This window comes from Phascolarctos cinereus, unplaced genomic scaffold (genome assembly GCF_003287225.1).
Source record: "Phascolarctos cinereus isolate Bilbo 61053 unplaced genomic scaffold, phaCin_HiC Scaffold_5;HRSCAF=322, whole genome shotgun sequence".
NCBI classification, from domain to species: domain Eukaryota; kingdom Metazoa; phylum Chordata; class Mammalia; order Diprotodontia; family Phascolarctidae; genus Phascolarctos; species Phascolarctos cinereus.
In genome coordinates, this window is record NW_027555958.1 from 263,935,231 (window position 1) to 263,948,315 (window position 13,085).

The following is a 13,085-nucleotide window of genomic DNA, read 5'->3' on the forward strand; positions in this document are numbered from 1 at the left end:
ATCAGATTGCATGCAGTCTTGGGGAGGAGAGAGGGGAGGAAGGGAAAAACATTGGAACCCAAAATCTTATAAAAGTGAATGTTGAAAAAAATTTAAATAAAAAAGAGAAGATGTAGCAACCTGACTTTAGAATAGTGAGCCAGAGCATATTTGTTACATTTTTAAAAAAATATTCTGAATTTAATGAACATACAAAAGGATATTTCTATATAGTAAGCAGAACCAAAAAGATTCTCTATGAAACCATGAATCTTTATTATATAAGGCTTGCTTTTTTAAAACATATAATAAATTCAACATGTTACTTTTAGAGCTCTTCCTTCACCTAATACTTCCCCCTCATACATATAGAAATAAAGAAAAACAATTCTTATAGCAAACAAGTGTGGTCAGACAAAAAAAACCCATACATTTTTCACGTCCAAAAATGTATGTTTCATTCTGCATCTTGATATGTCTTCCAAAAGATTCATATTTTCCTTTCTGTCCCCATTCAGTAATCATCACAGACATAGCATATCTAACTTTTCAAAAATTCATTTTAAATCCTTAATTTTTTTCTTGTTTCTCTTTTTGTTATACTTTTCTAGGTCTGAGAGGGGGTACATTGAGTTCCTCAACTGTAATAAATGTCTATTTCTTCTCATAAATCAGTTAACTTTTCCTTTAAGTATTTAGAAATTATGCTAGTCAGTGCATATATTAAGTATGCATATTGATTCATTGTCTGTGGTGCATTTAAATATAATATAGTTTCTGCAATTTATCTTTTAATCCAGTCTTTTAATTTTTGTCTTGTCTGAGATTATAATTGCTACCCTGTAGTTGTTATTTTTTAGTTTACCTGAAACCCCTAAAATTTTATTCTAGCTCCTTATTTTAACTATTGTGAAACTTTGTGTTTCAAATGGTTTTTTTTTAATTTTTTTTTTTTGTTAAGGCAGTTGAGGTTAAGTGACTTGCTCAGGGTCACACAGCTAGTAAGTGTCAAGTGTTTGATCTGAGACCAGATTTGAACTCAGGTGCTCCTGACTTCAGGGCCGGTGCTCTATCCACTGTGCCACCAAATGGTTTTTTTTGTAAACAACATATTTCTGAATTCTGCTTTCTAATCAATCAGTTACATTCCTCCATTTCACGTGTGAGTTTATCCCATTCATGTTTATAGTCATGACTGATATGACTTTCCTTCCATCTTTTCCTTTATTTTTTTTTGCCCTCTACCCCACTTTTTACAAGTAAGAAATTATTATTGAGAGGGAAGATGTCAACACTAATGGTCTATACTCAATTCAATCTACTTCCTTTCCATTATTCACTTGTCTTCCCCTCAGCCAGTGCCCAATCTCAGATTCTCAGCATTTTGCTCTTTCCTTTTATTCCTCCCTTTCAAACTCCACCCATCAAAGATGGATTTTGTTTTTGCTTATGACTCTTTCCTGAATTTACTATTCTTTTTCATTCTGTTCTTTTCTCTCCTTATCCCTGCCTGATTCTCTGTTGAAGGAAGATAATGTTGCGTTGGGTCTGATATGGAACTAGATGTGATTTTTGAGGTTTCCTCAAACTCTAAGAGCCTATGATTCTATTGTTCTTTGACCTAGGAGACTGAGAGGAATGGGACCATAATGATATACTTACCTCATCCTTTTCAATGCTTTTTAACAGAATGTTCTCGACTGTTCCATACTGGTGGTGCAAGGTTGGTATTGTGTGGCAAGAATTGGGAGAAGCTAGAAGTCTTGTATGATGCACTTCTTAGTGTAGCAGATCCAAGCAAGGTAAGCCTCTTATTTATTGGTTGTTGTTTGTCCTTCATTCTTGAAGAAGACCAATGACATCATGAGGGTGATGTCTTGACTTGCAAGTGACTCCTCCAGAATCATCAAAATTCTGTGGCAAGACATAGGTCATGATAACTGGTGATGGCCCAGAATGCAATGGGAGACCCAGCCTTTTTAAGCTAGGGTCTTTCCCAGATCTCAGCTTGTCTGAGGCAATACCTATTCATATTAAAGATGAGCTAAGAATTCATTTGTTCATTCAACAATCATTTTTCCATGTCTACTCTGTGCAAGGTACTGTCCTAGGTGCTAGGTGCTAGGAACACAAAGACAAAAATGGAATAAGCTTTGCCTTCAGACCATTTTGGGGAGGGAGAAGTAGAGGGAAAGGGAGAAAGTTTAGAAATAAAAATCTTATAGAAGTGAAACTTGAAAACTAGAAACAAATAAATTTAATAAAAAAGAATATTGCTCCTGATTCTCCAGGACACTACCAGTTATATTTATTATTACTGGTAACTCAAAGAACAGAACTAGATGGAAGTTACAAGGACTGCCGATCTTAGCCCAATGTAAAGGAAAAAAATTTCTAACAATTATCAAAAATATAATGGACTACCTTGAGAAGTGGTGAGCTCTCCATCACAGGGATCAGAGGTTGGATGACCAGAGACAGGATGTTATAAAGAAGATTCCTCCCTTACACAGGTTGGAGAGGTGTACCACTCTAGTCACTTTCATCCCTGAGATTCTGTGGTAGAACATTGGATTTGGAGTCAGGAAGCTTGGGTTCAAGTCTTCATGCCCACACTTACTAGATATGTTAATTGTGGGAAAGTTTTTCAACATCTCAATGCCCTCAGGCAACTTTTTAAAACTATAAGTCACACATGACTAATATGGAATTATGTTTTACAAGACTGCACATGTATAATCTATATCATATTGCTGGTCTTCACAAGGAGGAGAGAGGAGAGGGAGGGAGATAATTTGCAGCTCAAATTTTTAAAAAACTAATTTTAAAATTTGTTTTTACATGTCACATAAAAAAATAAATAAAAAGACTGTAAATTATTGATCTGCATTGATGAAGAGAAAGGGAGAACCCCCTTTCCAGATGAGAGTTCATCACATTGATAGGTCTAAACCCCACAACAAGAACAACAAAAAAAAAAGTACCATACAAAATTGTTGTGAGGCTTAATAAACTATAAAGCATTATTGAGAGGTGAGCTGTAAGTATGACTTATGGTGAAGTATTTGTCTAACCAGCTGTCTCCTCAAGGTCTAGTCATTCTCTGTGGATAAAAACACTTGTTTCTCCTGGATGGGAAACCATCCACATGCTCATCCTATCTTTTTTATTTGTTTCTCAGACGTTTACACCAAAGCTGGTCCTCTTGGATCTGTCAGACATCAGTTGTGTCCAGGATGTTGCCAAAGAAATCTTAGATTGCTATGGCTGTGTGGATATCCTTATTAACAATGCAAGCATGAAAGTGAAAGGCCCTGCACAGAATATCTCCCTGGAGCTTGACAAAAAGATCATGGATGTCAACTACTTTGGACCCATCACATTGACCAAAGGTATTGTGGCTTAGACCTTTTCCCCAAGAATTCTCAGCCTTTGATTCTGAGGAAATGGCTCTTTCTTGTAGACACCCTGGTGACCATCCATTTCCTCCTTCCTTTGGAAACAATCTCAGTTTGCAGGATGATGAGAAAGACTTTAACATAGCATCCAAAAATACTAGATGCACACATCCAATAGGATAGAAAAGGTTAGAATTCAGGAGCCACAAGATCTACTCATAGCTCTGTCACTAGCTTGCTGTCACTTTTCTCCATCTCTAAAATTAAAAGATTGGACTACTTATCTTCAGCTTTCATATTGTGATTTTTTCATCCATCCATTCATTGAACAAATATTTTTTAAATGACTACCATGGGTAACAATGTAGGCACAGAGCAAGATAAAAGGATAATTAAGAAAAGTCCCCTACCCTCATGGAGCTTACTTTCAGGCAAGGGTGATACAATACAAATTCTATATAATTAGCATGTACATATACATCAAAGATCTGTAATTTTGTTCACTGGGAACCCCATTCACCAAAACAGATCACATCCCATCTGTAACTTAGTAGATAAGTCTTAGAGAGTTTATGAAAGTTCAGAGAAGTTGTGAATTGCCCATGATGATAATGCTAATTAACATTAGAGCTAGAACTTCAACCTATGTCTTCCTGACCCAGAAATAGATTAGATGTTAAAATCAGATTCCGAACTGATTGAATGACCAGGTCCAAAGAATAGTTGTTAATGGTTCTGTCAATGTGGCTGGAGGTCTTCAACAGAATATGCCTGAGATCTGTGCTTAACATTTTTTAATACTGACTTGGACAAAGGCATAGATAGATAGCATGCTTATCAAATTTGTAGGTGACACAAAGCTGGAAGGAATAGTTATACAGGAAATGACAGGATCAAGATCCCAAAGGATCTTGACAGCCTAAACAATTGAGCAGAAACTAATAAAATGAGCTTCAATAGGGATAAATGTAAAATCTTACCCTTTGGATACAAAAAAAAATCAACTTTACAAATACAAAAAAGGTGGCATCGTTAGGTAGCAGTTTATCTTAAAAAGCTCTAGATTTTTAATGGACTGCTGGCTCAATATGAGTCAGAAGTATGATAAGGCAGCCAAAAAAAGACAGCTCTATTTGGGGCTACATTAAGAGAGGCATAGCTTCCAGGAATAGGGAGCTGGCATCCCACTATACTCTGTCCTTGAAAGACTTCATCTGGAGAACTGCGTTCAGTTCTGATCATCAAGGTTTAAGAAAAATATTGACAAATGGGATTTTCCAGAGGGAGCAACCTTGAGAGTGAAGGGCCTTAAGTCCTCCCATAAGAGGACTGTTGTGGGAACTGGGGATGTTTATCCTGAAGGAGAAAAAACTCAGAAGGAACACAAGAGCTGTCTCCAAATATTTGAAATGCTACTATATGGAGGAAGGATTAGATATGTTCTGCTTGACCCCAGAGGGAAGAACTAAGAGCAAGAAGTAGAAATTGCAAAGAGGTCAATTTGGACTTGATGTCTAGAAAAACTTCTTAACAATTAGAACCATCAGAGCATGGAAGGAGCTACCTTGAGAGGTGACAGTTTCTCCTTTCTTGAAGATCTTCAAGCAGTGGTTCAACTACTATTTGTTAGGTATTATAGTGAGAATTCTTTTCATGTATAGGTTAGGCAAGAATGCCTCTAAGGTTCCTTCCAACTCTGTAATTCTATTATTATATAATTATTACACATTACTCACATTTGTGCACTTGATGGTCCAAACATACTACCCAAAACTGCTGGCTGCCCTGCTCTTTTCCCTCCTTTCCTTCCCCCTCGCCCCTGTCCCCTGTGCCTAGAATGCTCTGCCTCCTTCTCCCTGCTTTTTGGAATCTCTATTTTCCTGCAAGACTACTCAGCACTTTCTGCAAATGGCCTTTCCTGATTCTTCAGAGCAACTAGTGCCCAAGGATACCTTGCATCTGATTTATATATGTTTTGAATGCTTTTATGCATATGCATATTGCCTCCCCCTCCTCCATTCAAATCTAAGTTCCTTGAGTTAGATAACTGCTTTGCTTTTGCCTTTATATCCCTAGCACCTAATACTAACACCTAGAAGGATCAAGAAAGACCTTCAGGGGGGTGGTGCTTGAGTGAGGGACCTCCTATAAAAAGCCATGGAAGTGGAAACTAGAATAATGTATACTAGGAAAAGCATAGCATATGCAAAGGAGAGCAATTTACAATATATCTGGAAAGGTAGCCTGGAGAAAAGTTGTGAAGAGTTTTTAAAGCCAAGAAGAGGAGTATGTATGTTATTCTAGGGGTAAAAAAGACCATTAAACTTTTCTGAAAGAGTAAATGACATAAAGCAGTGGCTGCATTAGCAATCAATTAATTAGTAAATCAATCAACCAGCATTCATGAAGTGACAACTTAATGCCTAAGCATTACTTAAGCAGCCTCATGCATTGTCCTGGAAGGCTGGGATTCTTAAGGGATCCATGAACTTCTTTGTTTTTGGTGGAGGTGTTTTGTAACCGTATGTCAATATAATTTGTCCCCTTTGTGATCTTATGCATTTTATTTCATGCATTTAAAATATTATTCTGAGAAAGGGTCTGTAGACTTCACCAGATCATCAAAAGAACACATGACACAAAGAAAGTTAAGAATTTTTGCTTTAAAGGAAAGACCGCTGGACCTGGAGGGAAAACATGAACTTGAGTCATGCTCCGACCCTTGTCTCCTTCATTGTATCATCTTGCAACATTTCAGATGTCATACTTTAACACAAATGCCATTGGCTCCCTCCCTCTAGGTGCCACGCCCATGTTCCCATTCACCAGTCACTTTCAGTTTGAATTAACAAATCACAAAAAGAAATTTTCTGTTACTGTTCTTCCACAGGCCACTGACCATTATAGCATTGGACCTGTGCACTGCTGGGGCAAAAGTCTAGCATTAATCTAAATCATGTGGCAGTGTAAAGTCCAGAATTCCCCCACCTAAGCAATCCTGCGTCTCCCTCCCAAATAGTGGGACAAGTTCGATACCAAGGGAAGAGTCCAAGGAGCTCCAGAATGATTATAGGTAGTAGTTTAATCAGTTGGGTTACTTACATTGAGGGCCAGTATGAGGGATCTCTGCCAAGAGTTCAGATAATCAGTGGTGGGTGGTGGCCAGACCAATGATGGATCCCCTGCAAAGACCCCAGGAAAGCCCAGTGGTAATTATAGAAATCAAATGAAGGGAGGTGGAGCCATAGAGTACATCACTATTGATTGGTGAATATTTGGAGTTTCTGCTTAGCAATGAGCTCATTTCTGAGCTTGGACATTAAGCTAATGTTGATAGGGAAATGCCCAAACACAGGATTGTGTAATGCTCAAAATGTGCTGCTCACAAACTGGTCACCATGTTCCTGTTGTGGTTGTTACTGGATACATTATCTGAGTTATGACTCAGTGTCTAAATCATGATTTTTAACAGGTCACCATGTCTGGGCTTCTACCTTCCACAAAGTTTAAGTCAATGGCTTTTCATTTCTTACTGTGTATTAAGGCTGTTTCCCAATCAAGACCCCACAGGCAAATACTGTTAAAAGGAAAATTCTTTGTTGAAGCTTTCACCTTGATTAAAGAGACAAAACTCAGAGAAAAGAAAATTAAGAGTTTATTAAAAATACATCAAGTAGCAACAAGTTAATGGGCTAATTACTGGACATCAGCAAGGGTTTCAAGATAGAGCCAACTTTTATTAATAATTTTCATAATAAGATAAATACGATTCCAATAGGTCTGGGTCAGCAAAAGAGGATGGACACTGCATCTCAGTTTCCCCCTAATTGTCTGTATGTAATGTTTAACAGGTACAAACAGGTAAGGAGTGACTTGCTACGATGAATAGCAGGTAATAAAAAAAGCTGCAATCTGAGTGACACCTTCCCCAACACTGACTGCTGAGCAGGTCTGGGAACAATGAGTCACTGAGTCAGCATACCTTTCAATAATACTTACTAATAGTGTAACCCTGAGCAATTCACTTAATTTCTCTTAGCCTTAGTGTCCTTATCTGTAAAATGAAGATAATAATAGTGCCTCATAGAGTTGTTTTAAGGCCCAAATGAGATAATACATGTAAAGCACTTTGCAAACCTTAATGCAATATATAAATGCTAGCTATTGCATGACAGGTAATATAATGTGATGGGAAATACACTGGGCTTGGGGTCGAGAATGCGCTCCACTACTTACTATGTTACTTTGGCTAAGTCACTTAATCTCTGTGAGGTTTAATTTTCTTATTGTGACATATAAAAAGTTCAAGAAACATAATTTCTGGGTAATTATCAATCATTTTACTAATTATAGCTAGCAAATAATTAATAAGAGGATGGTCATTTGGCTTTCTCTTACAAACCAAAGATGGATCATGAAGGCTAATCAAACCCTTATATGCCCTTGGAAGAGTGGGTGTTCCTGACAGACAGAAATCAACTCTGATTGGCTAATATTTAATGAGAGAATGAATATTATAATGAGGGGTGGGCTTATTCTAATGAGGGGGTAGGCACACGATTTTGATTATGTCACTCATGGACAAGAGAAACTCATCTCAAGCCAGATTACTCCCACTTTGGGTAATCTATACAAAAGGATAAACAATGGTGGGGTAAGGATTCTACCTAGCTAGATAAGATGGTCTGCATGGGGTAAATTTTTGGGCAAGGTCAGAAATGTCCTGGAGAGACTGAACTTTGCATGAGGAAATAGAAAGGGAAAACCTTAATCCTAATTTAATAATTGGTTATTAATATGAAAGAAATAATAATTTCTGTCCTCAACAGAGATAATGAGGCTTGTCCTACTTTGCACACAGTATTTATATGAGGATAAATATATACTATATAAGTATTGATTACTATCATAATTTCTGTTATATTATTTTGCTGTCATTATTTACAATTTAAGACTTCTTCCTAAGCAAGCTACAGCCACATCTTTCCTCTTTCCTTCTATATGTGGCCTCATTAATGATTCATGGGCAATCATATACTCTTGGGTAAATTATCTTGAATGTAACAAAGTATTGTAGCATTGGCATGAGATTTTATTGGGGTCCAAATTCTATGTTGTTGTTGTTTCAGTCATTTCACTTGTGTCTGACTCCTTGTGACCCCATTTGGGGGTCTTGGCAAAGATACTGGAGTGGTTTGCCATTTCCTTCTCCAGCTCCTTTTGCAGGTGAGGAAACTGAGGCAAACAGGGTTAAGTGACTTGTCCTGGGTCACACAGCTAGTAACTGTTTGAGGCTGGATTTGAACTCAGGTTTTCCTGCCTTTAGGCCTGGCACGCCATCCACTGTAGCTGCCAGATTCTATACAGACAGTCAATTAAAGGTATACAGAGTAGTGTCAAACACCAATAAATTACAGAATCTGTTCTAAGAAAGAGACAAATGAATTAGGGTACATGTGTCCATGGTTTAATTTCTTTCAAGCTGGCTTGACATGCATTGCATGGGAGTTCAGTCCAAAACTTGGTCGCCCTAAGGGGGCCAGTTCAGAACTGGCTCAATTTGGAATTTGGGAGTACAGGGTTATATGCCCTTCGAAGAGTAGGTGCCCCCAAGGGGTACCAATCAATCCTTATTGGGCAACATACTGGGAGGTGGGCTATATTAAAATAGGTCTTGAGTACTTGACCTAGCCGAGACCATTGCCCCTTTTTCCAAAAGGAATTTGGCTCCCTTTTGTCTATGGGCCCCAGAAAGCCCTTAAACTTTTCTTACTCTGGTCTCAAATGATTCCTTATTGACTCCCCTTATCTCCCTTTGAAAGCCCTAGCCCCACCTTTTGATCTTATTCAGATGCCTTTCAAACTTCTTCCTTCCAGTTCCTCTCATTTTCTATTCCCGTTGTCTATTCAATCTCTTGGACATTCCAGTCAGAATTCTCACCTAGACCCTTTTCCCAGCCCCTTCCCTGGTCACCCAAAGTTACATTAGTGTATATAAGATCCACCCTGGCCCCCATTTAAATGCTGAGACGTTCTCATGCCCAAAAGGCTGAGACTTTTTCATGCCAGCTGATCTTTAAGGGCATCACTAATGTTCAGATTCCTTAAGAGTCTGGCCTGTATGGTTTATCTCTAATAAACTTTTTCTCTGGCTGAAAGAAGATTTAGGTTGAATCCATTCAGACAGGACCCGTGTGTCATGACCTTGGGGTCCCAGAGCCCCTAACCTCATCAAACAGGGGCTGATATCACCCGCCATCTAGACAGAGGAAATACCACCCCCAGTCTTGGGAATCTGTCTTCACCCAAACCTGGACAGATTAGATCAATTCAGGCCTGGGTTAGAGTTTGAGCAAGATAAGCTTACCAAGTAATGTCCTTATGAAGAACTTTTCAGAAGGGGCTGCCTGGGGGAAGCTCAGAGAACCATTTTTCACAGTAGATACTGAGACCGATTTTACTCAGCATAGGGAATAAATTTTAATTAAAGATGCTTTGGTTATAGAAAATAATAATGATTCATTTTTCTTTAATCCTCTAAGGTTTACAGCCTGGGACCTAGTTTTTCTCAACTGTCATTTTGGAAACTAGTTGACTGTGCTCATCCCCTGCTAAAAGGGACCTTAATGCCTTAATGTAAGAGTTCTTAACCAATGGCTCCATGGATAAATTTCAGAGGGTCCATGAACTTAGAATGGTAAAAAAAAAAAATTGCATCTTCATCTTCACTAAGCTTTAACTGAAATTTATTATTCTCTTCAATTCTTTAAAATTAAGAACTACTGCCTTCAGGTGTTACTTCTCTTAAGGATATTAGCATTTAATAGGAAAGTTCTGAAGACCACAAAGCCAAGAAAATCCAAAAAGGAATACATACAATGGTACAATTTCAGATACTGGAAAAAGTGGGTAAAAGAATTTGTAAGCAAGAAATCATTCAACCATCCATCAAATTACATCATATAACTGACCAGTTAATCCACTAACCCATAAAGGCAGAGGCTAAAGTCTACAATCACGGTTTATCCATGTTTCACAAAGGAAACCATCTTTCCATTTACTCCATTATCTCATGGACTGCTGGGTCTTCTCATAATGATTTCTAAGATACAAGAGTTTTTGATTTGTTTGGGGTTTTTTGTTTTTTGTTTGTTTGTTTTTGACATACAGAGAAGAAACACATAATTTCTTGAGGATTATGCTTTAAAGAAAAAAAAAACTTTTATTAAGTGCCTGCAAATAATATGCAGGCAGCTAGGTGGCACAGTGGATAGAATACCAGGCCTAAGATGAGTCTTCCTGAGTTCAAATCTGGCCTCAGACACTTATTAGCTGCTCAACCCTGGGCAAGTAATTTAACCCTGTTTGCCTTAGTTTCCTCTTCTGTAAAATGAGTTGGAGAAGGAAATGGCAAACCACTCCAGTATCTCTGCCAGGGGGTTATGAAGAGTTTCACACAATTGAAACAGCTAAACAACAAAAAACAAAATGTACCAGGCACTGTGCTAAGCACTTTACAAATGTTACCTCATTTTATGCTCACAACAATCCTAAGAGGTAAGTGCTATTAGTATCCTTATTATACAGATGATGAAATGGAGGCTCAGAGAGATTAAGTGACTTACCCAGAATCACACAGCTAATAAGTGTCTGAGGCTGGATTTAAACTCACTTTCCTGACTCCCAAGTCCAGAGCTCTATCTAGTGTACCATCTAGCTGCCTTCTATCTTAGTCTTATTTTTACGCTATTCATATCTTATTCTTAGCCAGGAAGGAAACTTATAGGTAACACTTGGTAACTATAATGAGGACATTTATTTCAGTGTAGCTGATGTTTCTGTATTTTGCAGCCCTGCTTCCCAACATGATTTCCCGAAGAACTGGCCAAATCGTATTGGTCAATAACATTCAGGGGAAATTTGGAATTCCACTTCGAACTGCATGTAAGTTGTTAAACTAAAATGTCTGACTATGTTTGACTGTAAACTGAGATTTGCAGACCCAGGATGTCTTTAGCCCTCTGGGCTCCAAACATTTTTGAATATGTACCTGATCAGTAAAATTACTTTTTGTTTGTACCCTAATATACATATATTACTCAAATAACATATTGTGTACTTTGTAAAATATTTAAAATTAGAGTAATTTAAAGGGATGAAATAAATGTTTTAAAATAATTTAAAATTTCATTTATTAGAAGTATAAAAATCCTTTTTATAGGACTATAAAGACTAAAAAAAAGTATTTTAGTTAAACCAATGTGATTGAACATGCCTCATTATTTTTAAAAATCTTAACACTTTATGATACAATTATTCAAAGGTTGTATTCTGAATTAATTTTATTTTGACATGGTTTTAATGTCTGTAACAACTGGAAAAGGATTTCACAAAGACACATAGATCCAAATGGAAGAAGTGTATTTATCATTGGCTTTGTTTACTAAATCATGATACTCTTTTTTTCAATCCCATTCACTAATTATGCAAAAAAAAATTTATTAAATTAGTCTAGCAAATTTCCATTTTCCTTGATTTACGGGCCAGGGGTGGGAATAGGCATAGTATATAGTCTCAGAAGATTAAGTGGCAGGTCCAGGGGTTTACGCATTCCAGGTTAGGGAGGAAATACTGAAGCAGGGCAGATTGCAAGATGCCTGGGTAGGCTCTGGTTTCCTTGTCATGGATGACCTTCATTTGCTTCTAAGCTGTTCAATAGGTTTAAGGGAGCAGGGTTGCATATGTAATAGAGTTCTGTTCTCGGCTACTTGAACCTCAGTTCCACTGGTAAGAGACTAGCACAGGTAGAGAATAGCTACCTGCCTTCTTGCATGTCTGCCTGGGGAGGAACATTCCTGGCCAACCATCCCCCCAGAGCTCACACTGAGCACAGACAGGAAGAAAGAGAACAGCAAAGGCAGGCAGCAGCTGCAAAAGGATGGAACAGCTGTGCTGCCTTCCTCTGATATTTCAGATTCTGGTATTTTAGGTTCTGCTATTTTAGATTCCAGCAGACTATATTACACATGAAGACTTGTGTCCTTTCTACTTTGGAGATTACTGTTTTTGTCATTCATGCTTTCATTTCACAAATATTTGTTGAGAATTTATTACAAATATAGCTCTATGTTGGGCCTTCTGCAGTTTTCAAAGACTGATGAAACAATCCTTGCCTCTTTGGAGTTTACAATCCAGTAGGTGAGAAATGATGAAAATATCTCTGACCTCCATCTTCTCCTTTCTATTCTTGCTGATACAGCTCTTGTACAGGCCTCTATTACTACCCGCCTGGTCCTATGAAGCAGCCTTCTAACATGCCTTCCTACTTCCAATCTCTCCAATCTCTAATCCATCCTTCATAGAGCAAACAGAATCTATCTCTTTTTTTTTTCTCTTTGTACAGACCTAGTCATGTCTCTTTTCTTAGAAGTATTCTGTGGTTCCTTGCTATCTGTGGAATAAAGTTCAAACTACTTTGTATAGTAAAGGACTGCATAGCCTGGCACCACCCAGCCTTGCCAGCCTTATTTGACCTCATGGTATTCTACATTCCTGTCAAAGAGGACTCATCTATGTCCACCTCCCCCAAAGACCATATTTTCCTGCCTTTGTATATTTTTCCTTAGTCCTATGTCTGAAATGTCATATCTTTCCCCTTGTTACCTGCTGAATTTCTACCCATACTTAGTTTTTAAATTTTTATTGATA

At 37.8% G+C, this 13,085-nt stretch overlaps 1 protein-coding gene across 1 annotated transcript in view; it reads left to right on the forward strand.

The window, feature by feature from the left end:
- The window catches only part of DHRS7C (dehydrogenase/reductase 7C), a 50,381-nt gene that overhangs the window by 25,675 nt on the left and 11,621 nt on the right, over positions 1 to 13,085 (forward strand). The window contains exons 3-5 of the mRNA XM_020965992.2: positions 1,669 to 1,781; positions 3,161 to 3,371; positions 11,229 to 11,321. Coding sequence (XP_020821651.1) covers positions 1,669 to 1,781; positions 3,161 to 3,371; positions 11,229 to 11,321 — 417 coding nt within the window. The remainder of the gene's footprint in view (positions 1 to 1,668; positions 1,782 to 3,160; positions 3,372 to 11,228; positions 11,322 to 13,085) is intronic.